The following is a 22,500-nucleotide window of genomic DNA, read 5'->3' as shown; positions in this document are numbered from 1 at the left end:
GAGCACTTTCACTAATAAGACTGTGGACGTCTCTGCAGGGACTGAAAATGATAGTGACAACAGGTGCAGGCTCCGCCCCCCACAACAACAACAACAACACCACCATCAGCCCCGCCTCCTCATTTAACACAAATAACCAAATTCAATTAGACAAAAAGCTGCTGCAGGTAAACATCATCATCACACACACACACACACACACATACACACACACACACTCCTCCCCCTCCTCCTCTGTAAATCCAGTGTCAGGTGACAGTGAAACACTAACGACGAGGCGACTCATCACTGACTCATCACTGATTCAGCTTCAGTGTGAAACGATGAATGGATGAAATAATGTCACAGATTATTTTAAACATTATCTCTCAGGGAAAAAAAAGGTCAATTAAGAAATAATCGTTGACTGAACTGAGCTAATTTAAACACACACACACACGCACACACACACACAGAGAGAAAAAGCAGCAGGTCTGGTTTCACTCTTTCATTGTCTTCATGTTCTCATTGAGCTTCACTCAGTCATCGTTTGAAATGTGAACCCAGAACTGTGAAGTAATCAGACACTGAGACGCTGAGTCACCACTAACTAACATGGAGGAGGAGCAGGAGGAGGAGGAGGAGGAGGTGCAGCAGGAGGAGCATCATTCAAAAAATAAAGAAATAAAAACAAAGAAGCAAACGTTTGCTCCTGGAGCCAAACTGTGGAGAAACCTGAGGAGGTGAAATCCACACCTGAGCGGCGGTTTCCCATGATGCACCTGTTCCTCACACACAGTCAGCCTCGCTCGCTCTCTCTCTCTCTCTCTCTCTCAAGAGCAAATAAAGCTGCTGCTGTTACAGAGTATCGAGGTGTGACATCATCCAGCTGTGACATCATCGTCCTCGCTCACCGGCCAGGCCTCAGCTCTGACTCTTCACTCCATTACAAATGTCTGGATCGCATTTCCTGCTCTCGCTCAGCGCTCGCTGAAACTAGTTTGTAAATCTGAGTTCACTGTAATCTGAGTTAAAATATGAGTTCACTGTAATCTGAGTTTAAATCCGAATTCACTGTAATCTGAGTTTAAATCCGAGTTCACTGTAATCTGAGTTTAAATCTGAGTTCACTGTAATCTGAGTTTAAATCCAAATTCACTGTAATCTGAGTTTAAGTCTGAGTTCACTGTAATCTGAATTTAAATCCAAATTCACTGTAATCTGAGTTTAAATCTGAGTTCACTGTAATCTGAATTTAAATCCAAATTCACTCTAATCTGAGTTTAAGTCTGAGTTCACTGTAATCTGAATTTAAATCCGAATTCACTGTAATCTGAGTTTGAATCTGAATTCACTGTAATCTCAGTTTAAATCTGAGTTCACTGTAATCTGAGTTTAAATCTGAGTTCACTGTAATCTGAGCTCACTGTAATCTGAGTTTAAATCTGAGTTCACTGTAATCTGAGTTTAAATCTGAGTTCACTGTAATCTGAGCTCACTGTAATCTGAGTTTAAGTCCGAGTTCACTGTAATTTGAATTTTAAATCCACTGTAATCTGAGTTTACTGTAATCTGAATTTAAATCCAAATTCACTGTAATCTGAGTTTAAGTCTGATTTCACTGTAATCTGAATTTAAATCCGAATTCACTGTAATCTGTGTTTGAATCTGAATTCACTGTAATCTGAGTTTAAATCTGAGTTCACTATTATCTGAGTTTAAATCTGAGTTTGAGAAAAGGATTCCTGTCACAATAAAGAAATATTCACTTGAAATAAAATCATTTTTTGCAGTGTACAAAAACTTATGGGATGACAAAGACAATTATGGGATGTTTTCTGTTTCAAATTGGGTTGACGATGACACGTGAGAAGAGTTTTCAAAAAGGACGATTTCGTCCACTTTTACCGTCAGTAGATGATTAAAAGTCACTTTTTATGTCTGAGTATTTTGTTCACAAACATGTTCTTGTATTATTGTCCTTTATTTATCCATATATATATCTATCTTTCTGTTTGTTTGTTTGTTTCCAAACCCTGACGATGTGTTTACTCATCATTCAACAGTGGGTTTCTGTGTTTATGTGAATAATTCTGGATTATTATGGTCAGGATTATGTTTGAAAACAGTGTGAACATAAACATACATACATATATAGACATACTGTGTATATATACACATATATATAATAATAATAATGCATTATATTTAAGGCGCCTTTCAAGACACTCAAGGTCTCTATATATATATATATATAGAGATTGAGCCTCAGTTAGTTTTCCACACAGGTTTCTCCTGCAGAAAGAGAACAGCAGCGAGACAAAAACACCTCAGTCTCATTGTTGGAGTCTTTAAAAGGAGAGAATAACGGCACAAAGATATTCCTGCTTCATTCACGACCTGTTTTCCCCACAGAGAGAAGCTTTGTTCTCGTCCCTGAGGGCAGAACCTGAACAATGTCCGAGCACGAAACCTGAGAGTTTAAAGAAGAGGCTGTGAAAGGACGTGGAGGAGGTGTGGTTCTGAAGACACAGTCTCTCTGTCACTGTGACCACTCCTGGTTTCAAACTGGAGGCTCGTGGGCCACATACGGCCCGACGTACTCTTTCTATCCGAGCGTGAGAGGGTGACGTTCTGTGTTTGCTGCTCCTTCATTCACACATTCATCAAGAAAGGAAAGAAAGTCATGAAAGTGGACTTTTATCAGGAGCTCAGGAAACTCGTCTGTGTTCTGTTGCCTCTGTTTAAACTTTGTGGTGAAAAACAGCAGCGACATCTGATCACCTTTATTCTCCGTCTGTCTTTGTTTTCCTTGTAATGTATACGTCAGTATTCAAAAAGAGCTTTATTTAAAATCTTTAAAAAGGTCTTCCTCTCTGTTGCTGGAGTATCGCTGTCACTAAAGACATTTTATGATCTCATTGTGTGTCGGTTTAGATATTTTCTAGCACGTAATATTAAGTATTTTAAATTTCCTTAACTGGAAACAGTGAAGGACATCGTGCAAAGAGAGGATTATATGGTTTTATGGTATTATATGTTAGGGTTACTCATGATAGCAGCGATAAAGAGAGTGAAGGTGAAGCGTGAAAGCACAACAAGTTCTTACAGACATCAAGTTTAAAGGTGCATTTTGTAATAAATGATCAAATCCTCCTAATATGTCACAGAGACTCAGGAATAATGTTCATATAACAAACTGAACTCACCAACAACAACAGTACAGACTAAATATTTGCATTAAAAAGAATATTTTGCAGACTGCAAATCATGTTTATGTTTTGAAATCATGTTTTGGCGTCATGTGGCGCCACCTACCGCCGTCTACCAGTCATTGCAGTCAGTAGAGTCTCAGCTGCCGAGCAACCACGGGTTGAACAGTTACGTCAGAAAACGAAACCTAAAAGACCTCTGTGTTTTGAATTTGAATGTAGTAACTGTTTTTGGCCACATTCTTACATATGGCGCCTTTAAAGGTGAACTATTATTAAGGTCAGAGCTGCAGCTCATGGATCGATGAGGTAAAGCTAGCGTCTGCTCACCTTCATACTGAGGATGAACTCTGGGGGCGTACGATCCAAACTTGATGAGGACGGGGATGTCCAGTCCCTGTCGAACCCACTCCACCACGTGCAGCGACGCGGCGGAGACGTCGGGCGGGAACGACGGAGGGAAAGTGCACTGCAGCTCCACCTGACCTCCGACCTTTCCACGCACCTGCCGCTGCTGACCTCCGGCCGTCACCGCTGCTTCACGAGAGGAACGAACAACAGGAGATTATCAGCTGTTTGACTGTGATCAGAGTCCGTCCACAAACCAAAATGACTTCTTTTGGCAGGAAATATTCACATCTAAGAAGCTGATTAATTCAGCTGAACTCATCACAGACAAAGAGACAAAGAGGTAAATCTATGTGATGACGGTGAAGTCAGAAGTTAATACTCACTGAAGAAACAAAGAGCTGCTGCCACCACACTGAGAGTCTGTGAACGGGACTTCATCGTCTGTCCGTCAGTCCACCTGCTGCATCTTTAATCTGTGACACAGACATCATCATCATCATCATCATCATCATCATCATCATCATCATCATCACAATCATCACACACACACACAGGCAGACAGTAAGTGGAATTCATCCCATATCATTAGACCATTGGTTCTCAAAGTGCGGCCCGGGGGCCAATGAATTACAGTTGATAGTTTTAATCCAGGAGCGACTAAGCTTGTTAAATGTTTATTGGACATTACTGGATACAGACCAATAAGTGTAAACAAAAATACTGGGTATTTACCTGGTTTCTATATGGTGAATTTTAGTGTATTATTGTGTTATAAGCTGGTAATAAGCAGGTAGCTACAGCCCCCAATTACTAGCTATTTACCCAGTAAATATATGGTAACAGAAATGTGTTACTTGGTATTAACCTGTAATTAGAAGGTAAGAACAATGGCCAAAATACTGGGTAATTACCCAGTAAATTATAAAGCGTTATTATATTAACGCTTATATTACTTAACGCTAAACTGTAGAACTGCAATCTGGTCATTAAAATTATTACAAATGGGATTTATTTCTGTTTTTCTTTCTTTTAGCGGCCCTCAGTCCAATGTTGGGTTCCTAAATTGGCCTCAGGTATCAACACTTTGAGAACCACTGCTCTAGACAAATGATCGCAGCAGCTTCTGGTGCCAGAAAAGTGTGTTTTATATTTTTTACTGAGGGTAAAACGTCATAAACGTCACATGAATTTTCAGTGAATCTTCAGTGTGAGAAACAACATCTGAGTGATTTCTTTAAAGAAGACGAGTGAAGGAGAATCCTCAGAGATGATGAAGGTTTACTGTGTGAAGATGAAAAACCTCTCAAACATCACGACATGCGTCAGAAACTGTGAGACTTTACATTTATATATATGCTTATTGTTGTTTTCCTTCAACATGGTCAAATATACTTTAATCTCACAGTGAAACAAACACTTAGGATTTTAAATATTATTTGTACATTGATTTAAAATGTACCCGTGTGTCCTCGCTCTCCAGCTGCACACAGGGTGGTAAAAATTCAATCTTTATTTAAAGTCTTTTTATTCCCACACTCATGGTGCAGATGATGTAAGTTAAAGCACAGGTGGTCTGATGTAACACAGAGGAACCAGCTCAACAATGAAGGCGCCGCCTCCTTATCTTTAACCCACATATATAACAGGTCCTTGTGCTGAGCTAATGACGCTAAACTACACACAGAGACCAAGGGTCACTCAGTATTAGCACAATAAGACCAGAAATGTGTCCACACACCCACAGAGACAAACACTTCAACACGCGCCACACAAGAAACACCAACTTTAAACTGAAGGCCACAGTAGACTCTTTTAAAACAGCAGCAGCAGCAGAATCAGCAGCAGCAGCTGAAGGACTTTAAGAAACTGCAGAAAAACCTGGGTCAGATTGATGGTGTCCTTGTCATAGTCAGTGATCTGTGCACTTTCTGAGGATGGAGAGGGACATTGACTGTGTCCCAGAAACAGCAGCAGCACAAACGTCAGCAGGAGCTTCAGTCGCAGAAACTTTAGCAGAAACTTTAGCAGAAGCTTTGGCAGAAACAGCAACTTTAGCAAAAGCTTCAGTAGCAGAAACTTTAGCAGAAACTTAAGCAGAAGCTTTGGCAGAAACAGCAACTTTAGCAGAAGATTCAGTAGCAGAAACTTTAGCAGAAGAAGCAGCAGAAACTTTAGCAGAAGCAGCAGCAGAAACTTTAGCAGAAACGTTGGCAGAAGCAGCAACTTTAGCAGAAGCTTCAGTAGCAGCAACTTTAGCAGAAGCTTCAGTAGCAGAAACTTTAGCAGAAGCTCCAACAGAAAGTTTAGCAGAAGCTTCAGTAGCAGAAACTTTAGCAGAAGCTTCAGTAGCAGAAACTTTAGCAGAAACTTTAGCAGAAGCTTTGGCAGAAACAGCAACTTTAGCAGAAGATTCAGTAGCAGAAACTTTAGCAGAAGAAGCAGCAGAAACTTTAGCAGAAGCAGCAGCAGAAACTTTAGCAGAAACGTTGGCAGAAGCAGCAACTTTAGTAGAAGCTTCAGTAGCAGCAACTTTAGCAGAAGCTTCAGTAGCAGAAACTTTAGCAGAAGCTTCAACAGAAAGTTTAGCAGAAGCTTCAGTAGCAGAAACTTTAGCAGAAGCTTCAGTAGCAGAAACTTTAGCAGAAACTTTAGCAGAAGCTTTGGCAGAAACAGCAACTTTAGCAGAAGATTCAGTAGCAGAAACTTTAGCAGAAGAAGCAGCAGAAACTTTAGCAGAAGCAGCAGCAGAAACTTTAGCAGAAGCAGCAGCAGAAAATTTAGCAGAAACGTTGGCAGAAGCAGCAACTTTAGCAGAAGCTTCAGTAGCAGCAGCTTTAGCAGAAGCTTCAGTAGCAGCAACTTTAGCAGAAGCTTCAGTAGCAGAAACTTTAGCAGAAGCTTCAACAGAAACTTCAGCAGAAACTTTAGCAGAAACTTCTGCAGAAACTTTAGCAGAAGCAACAACTTTAGCAGAAGCTTCAGTAGCAGAAACTTCAGCAGAAACTTTAGCAGAAGCAGCAGCAGAAACTTTAACAGAAACTTCAGCAAAAGCTTCAGTAGCAGAAACTTCAGCAGAAACTTTAACAGAAACTTCAGCAAAAGCTTCAGCAGAAACTTTAACAGAAACTTCAGCAGCAGCAGAGACAGAGATCAGATCTCAGAGCTGCCGTCTCTAAACAATGAGTCTTTACGAGCCTCATTTCCTTTTCCTGGGTCAAAGTCTGACCTGTGTGTCGACACAACGACAACACACTCTGCTCGTGTGAGAACACAGTTTCATGTTGGAGATCTGACTGTGATGAAACATGACGATGACATCATCTCAAACACAGTTAGACGACGACAGAGCAAACACCAGCGTCTGCAGTCACTTTAAAAACACAGAACATTAGAATATGTAGAAAAAGGGACAATTCAGGATTATTAACCAGCCTGAGACACACAGACTCACGCTGTGTGGAAACAAAATGGCTGCCAACAGAGACACAAGGAAAAGATGATTTTATCCACTTAGCAAAAAAAATCTACGTCACGTCTTTATCTGACTGTGAGAAAGACTTCAGGAAACTGACGTACGCGCTAATGTGGATGTTTTCAGGATTGATGTAAAACCTCTTCATGCAAAGCAGCACAACTGAGAAGTTATTACATTTGAATTAGTTTTAATGAGGCGGAGTGAGACGAGTCTGTAGGTAAAAAAGCTTTACATCATCATCATCATCACACACTCTTCATCGACCGCTGCATCGACAACAATCCAAATATCCAATAATGAGGTTGTGATGAACAGAGCACAGTGTGAATAAAGGCAGCTGCAGGTGATTTACTGCTGCTTTAAGAAGAAAAACAACAAAACCACAGAAGAAAACTGAAGAAACTGAACGTCTTTAAACGTCAGGACACTTCCTGTCGTTCACACTGAGCCATAACAGAGGAAACAGCGAGCTCAGGTGAGAGACTCCGCCATGACAACGCTCTCCAGACGACGCCGAGGCACCGAGCACATGCACAAACATGACGTTTAAGTGCGGAAGTGAAGCATTTATCGGCCCAAAACCGACAGAAAGATCAGCGACGGACGAAATGTGTAGCAGCAGATTAACGACACTGCAGCCACACACACACACGTTTATCTGCAGCTCCTGCTTTAACTGCCTTTAAAGCCCGGAGATAAAGCCCATAAACCTGGATGTTCTGCTGTTTGTGTTCCACTTCCATCTGTGTCCCGGGAGAATCTGACCACGGTGTGTTTGTGTTCACAGAGTGAGGACTGGATTTGTTTCAGGGCTAAATCAACCGCACATTAACCTCTGATCACACTGGACAAGCTTTAGATCAAGAGAACAAAGGCTTTCTCAGGTTAACTCAAACTGTTATAGTAGTGACCAAAGTCAGGTTAACTCTAACTGTTATAGTCGTGACCACAGTCAGGTTAACTCTGTTATAGTAGTGACCAAAGTCAGGTTAACTCTAACTGTTATAGTAGTGACCACAGTCAGGTTAACTCTGTTATAGTAGTGACCAAAGTCAGGTTAACTCTAACTGTTATAGTAGTGACCAAAGTCAGGTTAACTCTAACTGTTATAGTAGTGACCAAAGTCAGGTTAACTCTAACTGTTATAGTAGTGACCAAAGTCAGGTTAACTCTAACTGTTATAGTAGTGACCAAAGTCAGGTTAACTCTGTTATAGTAGTGACCAAAGTCAGGTTAACTCTAACTGTTATAGTAGTGACCACAGTCAGGTTAACTCTGTTATAGTAGTGACCAAAGTCAGGTTAACTCTAACTGTTATAGTAGTGACCAAAGTCAGGTTAACTCTAACTGTTATAGTAGTGACCAAAGTCAGGTTAACTCTAACTGTTATAGTAGTGACCACAGTCAGGTTAACTCTAACTGTTATAGTAGTGACCAAAGTCAGGTTAACTCTAACTGTTATAGTAGTGACCACAGTCAGGTTAACTCTAACTGTTATAGTAGTGACCAAAGTCAGGTTAACTCAAACTGTTATAGTAGTGACCACAGTCAGGTTAACTCTAACTGTTATAGTAGTGACCAAAGTCAGGTTAACTCTAACTGTTATAGTAGTGACCAAAGTCAGGTTAACTCTAACTGTTATAGTAGTGACCACAGTCAGGTTAACTCTAACTGTTATAGTAATGACCAAAGTCAGGTTAACTCTAACTGTTATAGTAGTGACCAAAGTCAGGTTAACTCTAACTGTTATAGTAGTGACCAAAGTCAGGTTAACTCTAACTGTTAAAGTAGTGACCACAGTCAGGTTAACTCTAACTGTTATAGTAGTGACCAAAGTCAGGTTAACTGTTATAGTAGTGACCACAGTCAGGTTAACTCAAACTGTTATAGTAGTGACCAAAGTCAGGTTAACTGTTATAGTAGTGACCACAGTCAGGTTAACTCTAACTGTTATAGTAGTGACCAAAGTCAGGTTAACTGTTATAGTAGTGACCACAGTCAGGTTAACTCAAACTGTTATAGTAGTGACCAAAGTCAGGTTAACTGAAGTTAAATACACTGTTATAGTAGTGACCAAAGTCAGGTTAACTGTTATAGTAGTGACCAAAGTCAGGTTAACTCTAACTGTTATAGTACTGACCAAAGTCAGGTTAACTCTAACTGTTATAGTACTGACCAAAGTCAGGTTAATTCTAAGTGTTATAGTAGTGACCAAAGTCAGGTTAACTGAAGTTAAATACACTGTTATAGTAGTGACCAAAGTCAGGTTAACTCTAACTGTTATAGTACTGACCAAAGTCAGGTTAATTCTAACTGTTATAGTAGTGACTTACTTTTACTACCAAATACAATTTTACATATAAAAAATATATATAAAATTATATATATATATATTTCAGCTTCAGCAGCAGCAGCACTGGTGTGGACTTAATGGCAGTTTGCAGGTAATCATTTGCATGCGATTACCTCTGATTTAAATAGAACGTGAAGAGCATTTTTATGATTCAGTGTCGCAGAAAATTCAAGTTCTTCCAACTGAGAAGAAGAAGAAGAAGAAGAAGAAGAAGAAGAAGAATCGTCTAAATGAACTTCTGTACAAGGAGGAACATTTGTTCATATGTGACATCAAAGCAGAACTAGAGTTTAAAACTTAGATGAAAAGAGGTCTGAATGAAAATATTATTTTAAACTATGTCTCAAGTATGATGATGATTTCTCTGATGATTTGAGTTGAGTCCAAATACTTTGGATTTTTAGGACCGATATTAAAGAATCAAGTTGCAAAATAACTTGTAGATTCAAACACAAGAGACGTCGTCAACAGTGTGGACAACATAAGGCTCTGGGGCCAGAAGTGGCCCACAAACCAGTTTAATCCGGCCCTGAGATCCTCACCAGATTAGATTAGATCAGATTAGCTTGAAATGTCACATTTTAAACCAAGAGCGAAGATTTTTTTTGAACAAAAGTCTGAACTATTATGGAATTATCAGTGACTTTTATTTTGAAATAGTCACAGGAAAGTGATGTCACAACTAAAACAGAACCACGTTTACTTTTATTTACTAACTTTACTCACTAATGAGAAGTCAAAAATACTGGTGAATTTACTCTAAACTACTGTGTGATCAGGACTTTAAATACAAACACTGACGTTTTATTTGATAGAATCTTAAAGTTTGGCTCAAACTCCACAAACTGACTCTCTTTAAATAAACATATATCTGTGTGTAGATTATAATCCCGAGTGTTTTAATGAAAGAAGAGCAGATTATCTGTGTTTATCCACAGTTTCATCCTGTGACGTCACTGTCACTCACTTTGTCACAACATCAGGAATAAAATCAGCTCAAAGTGACTTCATTCATTCACTCATTGAGTTATTGAATGAGAGATTTTGAATTAAATTAAATTAAATGAACAGGTTTGAATCCACAAATGAATAAACGTTAACTGACCAACACATATTATCTGCAGAGATAAATATGATTGTATTAAACAGATTAAAAAACCTTCTGTGCACATTTATCTCCAATGAAAACGTAAAGGTTTGAGCGTTTTGAGCGTGAACGACCGTGTTCCTCACTCGTTCACAGTCATTCACTCGTTCACTCTGTGTCTCTCACCTCGTTTCCACCGTTTCTGCTGCTTTAAAAACTCATCCTTCACAAAGTCCTGCGTCTGCTTTTAATCCAGGACTCCCGTCACTTTCCGTCAGTCTGGACCTGGTTCTGGACCTGGTTCCTCTCAGTCTGGACCTGGTTCTGGACTTAGTTCCTCAGTGAACGACCATCCCCCTGTAATGAAAACCTCTTCCTCCCTCAGATCTCCGCAGGTTACAGGTGTTTCCTTTCACCCACAGGTGACACCGTGACACACGAGCCGTGGGTGCGCCCTCACTCACTCACTTTAAGCCCCTCCCCCTTTTCCTACCCCCCCCCCCCCCTCCCCTTCCTGTTTACCCTGTGCTTTCAAAGCCTTGGATCAAACCACTGCAGTTAAAGTCAGTCCAAAAAGCCCTTTAATGTTTAAACCAGAGCAGATTAAATTAAAGACTTTATTATTTACGCAGCCAGAGGAGGGAAAGCCTTTAATCCCCCTGAGGGAGTCCTGCTCAGTGCTGACCACCAGAGGGCGTCCTTTACCTGCTCTCACTGACCAAACAGAGGGGGGGGGGGGGTCACACTGGTTTGTCTGTCAGAAAACAATAATAAAAAGACACATTTATTAAGATGATATTATATAATACACGTCCTACATCAACAATATAAACACATAAATCGATCTTTATGTTTTTCAAAGTGAAACACTGCATCATCATCATCATCATCATCATCCCTGTTATATATTTTTTTATCAATAAAATGACGTAAACAAATATGTTAACATTTTAAAAAATGGAGAGGGAAAAAAATACACAACAGAAACTTCATCCAGCAAGAAGTACATTTAATACAGAAAATGTATATATGTACTTTGACAACATAATAATAATAATCTTTGGATAAAACTTCAAATATAATCTTTAGTGTAAACCAGTGCAGTTTGTAACAGCAGTAAATTAAAGGCATGTTTCACCTCTTTATTCCAGGTTTGTCTTCATCTTTAAAGGTTGTGAAAATGTCACAGAGTCGCTGTTAAATCTTCTTCTTCTTCTTCAAGTGTTCGATTCACCGACTCTGAACCCAGAGCTTCAGCAACTAAAGGTTTTTAGATTTTATACCGACTTTTATTTACTTTTGACATTAATGTCACTTCCTGTTTCCTGTGTGCAAATCTCGCACTCGCAGGTTTGAACGCGACAGTTTGAGTTAACATGTTTGTTTCCTCCAAGCATCTGTTGTCGTCTCAGGAGAAAAAGAAAACAACAGCACCCTCTGCTGGACGGCATACGACTGCCAAATGAAGCTGAGTTCTGTGAGGTCACATTAAATAAGAAAGTGCATCCATGTCACGACTTTGGGGTCAATCTTGAATGTAAACATTAGAGTTTGGGTTCCAGAGACTCAAAGTTCTCCTTCATAACCAAGAAAAGTTTAATACGTCTAAAAGAATCAAAGTTAATTTAAATCATGAATTAAATTCAGGAAAAGCAGCAGTAAAAATCAGCCTGAACACATGACACTGTCCCTGATTCTAATGAAATCAAATCAGAAAAGCTGCATTTTTATTCTTTCATTTCTTATTGTTCACGTGTAGTAGATATTATTATTATTATAATAAGTATTTTAATGCTTTTTAATGGTGAATATTGTTTGACTTGAAAAATACATCACAAAATCAAATAACTGTGCAATAACTGCCAGAAAAATCTGAATTAAATTAAAAATCATTCAGCCCTTATTATCATAATCTCAATATTTATGAAATTATTATCATTTTATAACTAAATATACAATCATATATATTATATATAATATTATTAAAATGTGAAATAATTTCAGTCATTTAACTTTGTTTTTTAACCCAGAACAAAGAATTTCTATTATCTGAGACCAACCTGCAATACTGCTACGATCCACCGGGGGGGGGGGCCACGGTTCTACTGTAAACTAAGCTTTTGCGTGGAGGATGACTCGGCACATGTGAGCCATATAAATATGCAGGGTCATGCGTGTCGTTCACCTGTGGATCGACAGGAGGCGAACAAACATTCACAGATGCACCGGCGTCTCCACCAATCAGCAGCCGCCGTTCACCGGCGTCTCCACCGCGTCAGTCGCCAAAGTCTGGGATGTCGTCGTACGAGTAACCACGGAAACCTTTGGCAGCGTAGTAGGCGATTCTCAGGTGGTAGAACCCGGGCAGGAAGACGAGCAGCCCGATGATGATGACGGGAATGGTACGGTCCGGATGCTGAGGACACACACACACACACAGCAAAATTTTGTATACAGTATAGATTATTTTTACTGATGTTACCATTTGGATTAGCACAAAATTTTCAAAATATTAGATTTTTTTTTATGTAACAGATACAGTTTTTTGTAAATTTTTAATTTTACAAATAGTCACAATAACTGATCGATTTTATTATAATCCAGTGAATAATCCAGAATAATTCAGACAATCAGATTCACAAATCCGGAGATTATATCCTTACCCTTTAGATTGTGTTTCCCTCCTTCACGAGTCAGGTTTAACGCGCGTGTGTGTGTGTGTGTGTGGGGGTGTGTTCTTGTACTTGCAGCATACTGAGGACCAGTGAGGGTTTTTAACCAACAAAGTGAGGTCATTTGTACAGAGTGAGGACATTTTGGTCGGTCCTCACTCTGTTTTCATTCAAATCACTTCCTTAGGTTGTAAACATGCTATACTCAATTTGTCAAAAAAAAATTCTAATTTTGGACGACATAGTATAATATGACGTTTCTGTAAAATTTTGGGTACAATTTTTTTTTCCAATTTTTGGACGAAATAGTATAAATATGATGTTTTTGTCATATTTTGAACCAAAAAATTTTTGTCAAATTTTGGACCAAAAATTTTCGCTCAATTTTTTTTTTACATTTTGGTCGACATAGTATAGTATGACGTTTTTGTAAAATTTTGGACCAAAAAATTTGGGTAAAATTTTTTTTTTTAATTTTGGACGACAGTATAAATATGATGTTTTTGTCATATTTTGAACCAAATTTGTTTTGTCAAATTTTGGACGAAAAACTTTCGCTCAAATTTTTTTTTTAATTTTGGTCGACATAGTATAGTGTGATGTTTTTGTAAAATTTTGTACCAAAAAATTTGGGTACATTTTTTTTTTTCAAATTTTGGACGGCATAGTATAAATATGATGTTTTTGTCATATTTTGAACAAAATTTTTTTTGTCATATTTTGAACAAAATTTTTTTTGTCAAATTTTGGACCAAAAATTTTCGCTCAAATTTTTTTATTATTATTTTGGTCGACATAGTATATTGTAAAATTTTTGACCAAAAATTACAACAACAACAAAAAAAATTCGAAAAAGTTTTCCAGCCCTTTTTGCTCTGGGGCTCCATCTGCAGACATTTTATGGTACTGCAACCAGTATTTCTTTATAGATGTCATTCATGAGGTAGATATTTGTAATTGTGTTGATTTATAAAGTGGAAATGCTGGTCCTCAGTATGCAGCAAGTACAAGAATGTGTGTGTGTGTGTGTGTGTAATAATTAATAACTGTCATCAAACACCAGAGTGGCGTGGTCCATTTCACCAGCAGATGGCAGTCTTGTGTCCCTGAGTTATTTATAAGGAGCAACAAAAAAAACAACCACCCACTCACTGTAGTTTTAGGCTTTTTAATAAGATTTATATTTTATATTGGGATGTAAATATATAAATATACACACACACACACACACATATATATATATATATATATATATAACTCTGTTAAGGCTGAGGGAACACTTTTTTATTATTATTATTTTCTTCCATAGAATCTTCCTTTTCTAGATCCTGTTATTTAAAGCTTGAGTCATTTTTGCTTTTAGACATTTTTACATGACTTCACTGACATCACCACAGCTTAGACGCTCTCTACACACACTTAAATATAGTAAGTGAAGTGTCTGTCATCTTCCACCGCTGTGAGAACGTGAAGCCGCAGCAGGGAATCCACCAAAGTCGACTCTCCCAGGCACAGAATATCAAAATCATCATAACAAACCATTCAGAGCGAGAGAGAGGAGTGTGGCAGAGGACTGGAGGCGAGGCAGTGAAATGTCACCATAACGATTTAAAAAAGCAGCCGAACTGCAGCGCGATGGGTTTTAATTAGCGCTCAGTGTGTCCGACGTGTGTCAACTGAACGACTGCAGATAAACAAACCGCTGTGTTATCTTCACACAAGTGTTTACAGTCACTTTGTTTCTGCGTTAAGGACGTGGATGTTGGATTTTTAAACCCAACTCACCTCCACATGGATGGTTCCTGACAGCAGAAGAGCCCCGAAGATGATCAGCAAAGAGCCGATCAGGAAGAGGAACAGAGCCAGAGCGATGGCCTTGTACGGAACCTTCGGTGGACTCTTCTTAAACTACAAGTTACACAAAAAAACACATTTGTGACGACCGGGCCAACAATAAATGATTTGTTGACCACAACAGGAAGAGAAGTTGTAAGTGTATAAATGAGCTGTGCAATCAAACTCCCTGTGGTTTAACCACAAACATCAGCAGCACGTCATTAAAATAAAGGATTCACTTCAAATCCATCACTCGAGGCAGTAAATCGTTAACTAATTACCAGGTTGTCGAATAATGTAACAATAACAACAACAACAACACAGGAGTGAGACTGAGCGTCAGAGAGCTGTGAGTGTTTACATCACACTCTTTATAATCAGCAAAACTGATAAACCTCATCATGACACACAGCACAAGATGAACGGATCACCAAAGTGGTTTGAGTTTAGGATTCATGCAGTCATCTCACTGTAGATGTGTGTGTGATACGCCTGTACTTTAATAAATGAGTTTTTTCACTTCCAACATTGGCATCAGTCTCATCAGTAAATGGAAACACAAACCTGAAAAACACACTCCGCTCACCTGTAAGTCGATGTATCCGTCCTCATCCGCAGCCAGACGGGAATACTTGACCTTATTGTTGGAACCTGCTGCTCCCAACATGTTGCTCCGAGCTGCCTTCATAGCTGTTCCATAGGAGCTGCACACACACACACACAAACATACACACACACACACAGTCATTAATCATTCATAGTCTTGTCTTATTTATCAGCTGACCTCGTTAACAACACTAATCATTGATTTATGACACGTGGACACCTGTGACCCTGACACCTGTGACCCTGACACCTGTGACCCTCACACCTGTGACCCTGACACCTGTGACCCTGACACCTGTGACCCTCACACCTGTGACCCTCACACCTGTGACCCTGACACCTGTGACCCTAACACCTGTGACCCTAACACCTGTGACCCTCACACCTGTGACCCTCACACCTGTGACCCTCACACCTGTGACCCTGACACCTGTGACCCTCACACCTGTGACCCTCACACCTGTGACCCTAACACCTGTGACCCTCACACCTGTGACCCTGACACCTGTGACCCTCACACCTGTGACCCTCAAACCTGTGACCCTCACACCTGTGACCCTGACACCTGTGACCCTCAAACCTGTGACCCTAACACCTAGAAAGCATCTCCAATTGGGGTCGCGAGATGCTTTCTGGGGGGTCGCCAAATCATTTTCGAAAAAAAAAAAAAATTTTAAATTTAAAATTTATATATATATATTTTTATATGATTTCTGGGGGTCGCCAAATCATTTTCGAAAAATATATATTTTTTAAAATATATTTTTTTTTTACATATATATTTTTCCAAAATGATTTGGCGACCCCCAGAAAGCATCTCGCGACCCCAATTGGACCGAGATGATTTCTGGGGGGTCGCCAAATAATTTTGGAAAAATATAAAAAAAAAAAAAAAAAAAAATATATATATATATATATATTTTTATATGATTTCTTGGGGTCGCCAAATCATTTTCGAAAAATATAAAAAATAAAAAATGAAAATATTAGAATTTTTTTATATTTTTAAATGATTTATGGGGTCGCCAAATCATTTTGGAAATTTAAAAAAAAATAAAAAAATGTATATATATATCTCTATGATTTCTGGGGGTCGCCAAATCATTTTGGAAAAATATATTAAAAAAAAAGTTTCACCTTTTTTTTTTTTCGCCCAACCGCTCGTCGTCATTCTAACGTCTGATCGGGGTCAGACAAAAAAAAGTACTTTTTTTTTTTATATATATATTTTTCGAAAATGATTTGGCGACCCCCAGAAATCATCTCGTGACCCACATTGGGGTCGGGACCCCAAGGTTGAGAATGGCTGTATTATAAGACCAAACATAACATGATGTTATACAACATCATTCAATACATCTGTATCAATAACCTGGTTATGAGCAAACCAGGCACACAGTTAAATACTCTCAAACTGCCACCTACTGGTAGAGAGGATAAACATCACTAATCAATTAATCAATCTATCTGTCTGTCTGTCTGTCTGTTAAGCAAACAACCAGCTATCATTATAGTGTGCGAGCTGTTTTGAAGTAGAAAGGAAAACAAATGTTTTTTCACACAAAGCAGGAAAACACTCATTTAATTTAAAATAGTGCTTCTAAAAAGAACATTTCTGAATGTATTGAATGCTGTGCTGACCACAGCTCTTTATACCAAATCTGGGCAATAAAAACGGCCAATAAATAATCAGCAAACATCAGGATAGAATTCTCTTCACTAATATTTCATCGTATTTTGTGCTGAAGTCGACTTCTCGTGAGTGTGACAGGCTGTCTAACACACTCACTACTACACAGTTACAGTGTGTGTGTGTGTGTGTGTGTGTGTGTGTATGTCTACACTGACACCTCCTGGGCTCAGAATAAATCCATAAATCCAAACGGCAGTTCCTGTTTGAACAAAGTCAGGAGGAGAAACATGAAGAATCTTCCTGTTACTTGTCTGACAACTGAGCTGTCACATCGACACTGACACTCTGTGAGGAGGAGGAGGAGGAGGAGGAGGAGGAGGAGGAGGAGGAAGAAGACAAAAAGAAGCAGAGGAGGAGGAGATAGACAGAAACAGAGGAAGAGGAAGGTCATGTAGAGGGAGGAAGAAGATGAAGATGAGGAAGAAGAAAAGAACGAGGATTAAGAAAAAAGGAAGAGGAGGAAGAAGAAGAGGAATACAACCTTCATCTTGAGGCCAGAAAGTAAAATACATCAAATTTAAATGCTGTGTCATTTAACTTTCCTGTTTTTATAACTGATCATTAAAATCACTATGATCATCATTATTTTTTTCTTTATTAAATTCAACCAAACTCATACAAATAATCTGATAACAATGATGACAATAAAAATAAAAGTATGTGAGGAATCTATAGAAATTATACATACTTGCATATTCCTGCTGTTTTGCTGTTTATATTAATCCATTAAAGAATGAGCATAAATTCAGTTTTAAGCTGTTAAATGCTCGGTTTCCTTTTCACTCATTTACATTTATGAAAACATAACATTTACCGTAACGAACAAACACATTTAAGATATAAACGTGTTCGCAGTCAGTTCATAAAACAGAAAATATCTATTTATTCCAGTTAGATTAAAGAAGTCTTTTTAAATAAGTCCTCTATTTTTAAACATAATAACAGTATAATTAAGTTTAGAGGTAGTTTCTATATTACTGTAAAACACTGTCAGTGACGGCCTCGTATGACGTCACGGCTAATAAACAAACTTTAGCATGCTCTCATGCTTTAGCATTAGCTTGTCAGAAGTTGTGCTGACGAACGCAGGCTCGTGTTCGAAGTGAAAAGACTCGTTTGAACTCGTTTCTTCCGTCTCGTTAGCTTCTTACCTGAGTTACGGGAGCCGTGAAATTCAGTAGATGTTGTTTAAATGCAGAGAAACGGAGAAAATGTGAGATGTTTTCATCATCCTGAGGAAAACATCCGCGTCCACATCCTGGATTATTCCCCCCGCAGGTCCACGCATGCGCAGAAGCCGCCTGTCCCGCTGCTGCTCCATGTTGTCCAGCCGGATCATCCGTATTCACGACCAAAATACATACGTAGGCGCCGCCAAACGTCAACGTGGCCGCCATGTTGGTCCGGGCAAAACAAACAGAAACACAGCGAATTCAAGCTTTTATTGACTCAAAGTCCGTCATTTGTTCATAAAAAAACAGAGCAGAAGACAAAGAGAAGGACTAATGTTTGTTTTTTTGGAAACATTTCACTGATTCAAAGCTTTTTAAAAAGAAAAATCATAAAAATCATAAAAATCATGCTTCCTGCTGGGAGTCGTGCTTTGAGATCATGTATATTATGAATCAGTTCTATACAAATTCAATTGAATATAACTTCAATTTAATTTGAGTTTCAGGTGCAGCATAATCTGTGCCGTGCACTTCCCACTATATATATATATGTATATATATATATACATATATATATATACATATATATCGTTTTGTGTGTAATCGCTGACTCTAAAATGAAATAAAGAATAAATGAAAACACAGTGGGAGACAGTTTGAGCCTGGAGTTGGAAAGAAAACAAGGAAACATCAGCCTCTGTGTTCACATACCGCCGCTCTATAAATAAGAAAACACACTTTGAACATTACAAATATAAATAGAACTTGGCAAAGTTAAGTAGGAAACCTGGAGTGAAAGAGGCTTTAGATCTGAGCTGAGAGTCAACACACGCCAAACCTTTTCTTTTCTGTCTGTCAGTCAAAGTTCTGCAGGTCATAGACTTTTTATTTAAAGTATTTAACTCCTCTTCTTATTTTCTGCTTCAGGAATTTAAAATAAAACCCGTGGACAGTTTTCAGTTATTTAATGTCCAGACGGACGCAGTTAATGTTACGATGAGATGAGCTCAGAGCCTGGAGGTCCACGCCTCACACACTGAGAAACATTCATCACACACTGAGAAACACTTTAATAACAGGAAACACTGTTTTCACGTCTTTATCTCACTGTTAGACAGACTTTTGTAAACCACTCACTCTCCCACACCAAAGTCACTCACTCTCCCACACCAAAGTCACTCACTCTCCTCACACCAGGCACTCACTCTCCCACACCAAAGTCACTCACTCTCTCACACCAAAGTCACTCACTCTCCTCACACCAAAGTCACTCACTATCCCACACCAAAGTCACTCACTCTCCTCACACCAAAGTCACTCACTCTCTCACACCAAAGTCACTAACTCTCCTCACACCAGTCACTCACTCTCCCACACCAAAGTCACTCACTCTCTCACACCAAAGTCACTCACTCTCCCACACCAAAGTCACTCACTCTCCCACACCAAAGTCACTCACTCTCACACACCAAAGTCACTCACTCTCCCACACCAAAGTCACTCACTCTCCTCACACCAAAGTCACTCACTCTCCCACACCAAAGTCACTCACTCTCCTCACACCAAAGTCACTCACTCTCTCACACCAAAGTCCCTCACTCTCCCACACCAAAGTCACTCACTCTCCCACACCAAAGTCACTCACTCTCCCACACCAAAGTCCATAGAGTAAACCAGTGATTTTAAGGAGTTGTTGATCCACTGCTGCCTCCATCACTAACTTACAATGACTGATTTTAGTGAATTCGGCTTTTAAAATATTTACTTTAGACTTAGCTCAGTGACACAAAGTGACCACACGAGGCAGCAGAGGACCAGCAGCTCCTGTGTCCGTGTCAGCTAAAATCACTGGTTTTCTCTATGGGCTTTGGTGTGGGAGAGTGAGTGGTTTACAAAAGTCTGTCTCACAGTGAAGATAAAGACGTGATCATGTTCTTAAAGACACTGTAGATTTTATTAGATGAGTCTTTTGTTTAGTGAAGAATGAAGTATTTCAAACTAACACAGTGAACACTGTTGACTCTCAGTAAACACATTTATTTAATGGTCCAAAGTTGACTTGTACAAACTGTTATCTGTCGGTTTGTTATTCCTCAGCTTCTTTATTTTACACCATGTGCCGTCTTTACATTTCATTTGCATGTTTGCCTCGTTGCTTCCATCCTGCTTTATTTTCTGTTCAGTTCAACCCCACAGGCTGAGTGAGTGAGTGAGTGAATGAAACAAAAGCTCATTTTAAATTCCATTTCCTCGTCTCTGATTAATTGGAGTCGTCGTATCTTTTCCCTCCAAACAAGAGGCTGCTCTCACGGTCACATCCTCCAGCACAGAATATTCAGTTAGCCTCCACATCAGTGCTTTCAGCAGCTGATATATATATATGTACATACATATATATATATGTACATACATATATATATATGTACGTACTATATACACATACTGTATATAACAGTGTTTCTACACAGAGAGGAAACAGAGAGTCAGACAGTTGAGTTGATGGATGAAGTTATTTAGAATTCAATTGTGGTCTTTGGAGGCAGCAAGTGTTAGATAACAATGTCACACAGGAAGAAGAGCATGCTGGGTAAATGTCACTACTGTTAAATGTTTAGTCACATGACAGCTCCAAAAAAATGTATATATATTTATATATATCATAAATCATGGTCAGAGACAGACGTGGACAGAGAGACAATAACCTGAAAGAAAAACCTCTGTCTATTTGTCATCGAGGACGTTTTATCGACGTCCGTCCAGGACTGAACTGATCTGCTGCAGGACTGGACTGACTGATGTCCCTCTGCAGGACAGATGCGTCTCTGCAGGACTGACTGATGTGTCTCTGTGGAGGACAGATGTGTCTCTGCAGGACTGACTGATGTGTCTCTGCAGGACAAACGTGTCTCTGCAGACTGATGTGTCTATGTGGAGGACAGATGTCCCTCTGCAGAATAGATGTCCCTCTGCAGACAGATGTCCCTCTGTGGAGGACAGATGTCCCTCTGCATGACAGATGTCCCTCTGCAGACTGATGTCCCTCTGCAGGACAGAAGTCCCTCAGCAGGACAGACGTCCCTCTGCAGGACAGAAGTCCCTCTGCAGGACAGAAGTCCCTCTGCAGACTGATGTCCCTCTGCAGGACAGAAGTCCCTCTGCAGGACAGAAGTCCCTCTGCAGACTGATGTCCCTCTGCAGACTGATGTCCCTCTGCAGGACAGAAGTCCCTCTGCAGGACAGAAGTCCCTCTGCAGACTGATGTCCCTCTGCAGGACAGAAGTCCCTCTGCAGGACAGAAGTCCCTCTGCAGACTGATGTCCCTCTGCAGGACAGAAGTCCCTCTGCAGGACAGAAGTCCCTCTGCAGACTGATGTCCCTCTGCAGGACAGAAGTCCCTCTGCAGGACAGAAGTCCCTGTGTCCCTCTGCAGGACAGATTCAGTACAGATGTCCCTCTGCAGGTCTTTAACTGCATGTTTAGATGATAGAGTTTGGCTCCTGTGACTCAGCAGTTTTACATCGATGACTCATCACATTCTTCAGCAGAAATGATTTACATTTAAAAGTGAATTATAAAACAAACGTTTCCTTCTTTTGCTCCTGATTCTTTTCTCTCAGGAAACTTTGAGCAGATTAACTTTGAAGAAGATGAATGTTGAACTTGAATCTGCAGTTGGACGTGATTGGCTCACGACTCTTCAGTGAAGTCACACTCTGACCAATCAGAGAGCTGCAGTCTGTGGACCTGAACATTCTGTCAGTGATGAGGAGCAGACACAGTTTAATTGTTTACCTTTAAATAATTCAGTGGTCTTTGTTTTCGTGACCAAATCATTTCAATTCATGTGAAATTCAGAAACTTTCTCTGCTCTGATGAGTTTAGTCAGTTTCTTTAAAGCTGTTTAAATGAAGCTTATTATCATAATTATAATGTAAATGAGTCACATGACTGTGAGGTCACAGGGTCGTGACGGTCAGTGGAGGACGAGCGTTCATTACAGGGCACAGGGGGGGGGAGGGGCAGGGGGCGGAGCCTGGAGTCTGTCAGGTGGGAGGTGCACTGCG

At 39.6% G+C, this 22,500-nt stretch overlaps 2 protein-coding genes across 2 annotated transcripts in view; both read right to left on the bottom strand.

Moving 5' to 3' along the window:
- The window catches only part of LOC310944628 (protein turtle homolog A-like), a gene marked incomplete at both ends in the record, with an annotated part of 27,510 nt that extends 23,530 nt beyond the window's left edge, over window positions 1-3,980 (bottom strand). Inside the window, 2 exons of the mRNA XM_083910433.1 lie at window positions 3,522-3,728; window positions 3,926-3,980. Of these exons, the coding sequence (XP_083766559.1) occupies window positions 3,522-3,728; window positions 3,926-3,980 (262 nt within the window). The remainder of the gene's footprint in view (window positions 1-3,521; window positions 3,729-3,925) is intronic.
- A 7,469-nt stretch (window positions 3,981-11,449) lies between these two features.
- Window positions 11,450-18,551, bottom strand: tmem230a (transmembrane protein 230a). The gene is made up of 4 exons (XM_083894729.1): window positions 18,416-18,551; window positions 15,552-15,669; window positions 14,915-15,037; window positions 11,450-12,873 (listed from the first exon to the last, which is right to left on the bottom strand). The coding sequence occupies exons 2-4, from the start codon at window positions 15,651-15,653 to the stop codon at window positions 12,733-12,735; spliced, it is 366 nt and encodes a 121-aa protein (XP_083750855.1). The 5' UTR covers window positions 15,654-15,669; window positions 18,416-18,551; the 3' UTR covers window positions 11,450-12,732.
- Between the last annotated feature and the right edge of the window lie 3,949 nt (window positions 18,552-22,500).

The sequence above is a fragment of the Microchirus variegatus genome, assembly GCF_963457635.1.
Source record: "Microchirus variegatus genome assembly, chromosome: 1".
NCBI classification, from domain to species: Eukaryota; Metazoa; Chordata; class Actinopteri; order Pleuronectiformes; family Soleidae; genus Microchirus; species Microchirus variegatus.
Note: the sequence above shows the minus strand (reverse complement) of the source record. Positions and strands in the feature narration are given on the sequence as shown.

Excerpts from the sequence above, each read along its gene's own strand:
- tmem230a (XM_083894729.1), bottom strand. The coding sequence starts at position 15,653 with ATGAAGGCAGCTCGGAGCAACATGTTGGGAGCAGCAGGTTCCAACAAT. Across the intron at positions 15,038-15,551 it reads ACGGATACATCGACTTACAG|TTTAAGAAGAGTCCACCGAA; the intron begins GTGAGCGGAGTG and ends TGTAACTTGTAG. Across the intron at positions 12,874-14,914 it reads CAGGAACCATCCATGTGGAG|CATCCGGACCGTACCATTCC; the intron begins GTGAGTTGGGTT and ends GTGTGTCCTCAG.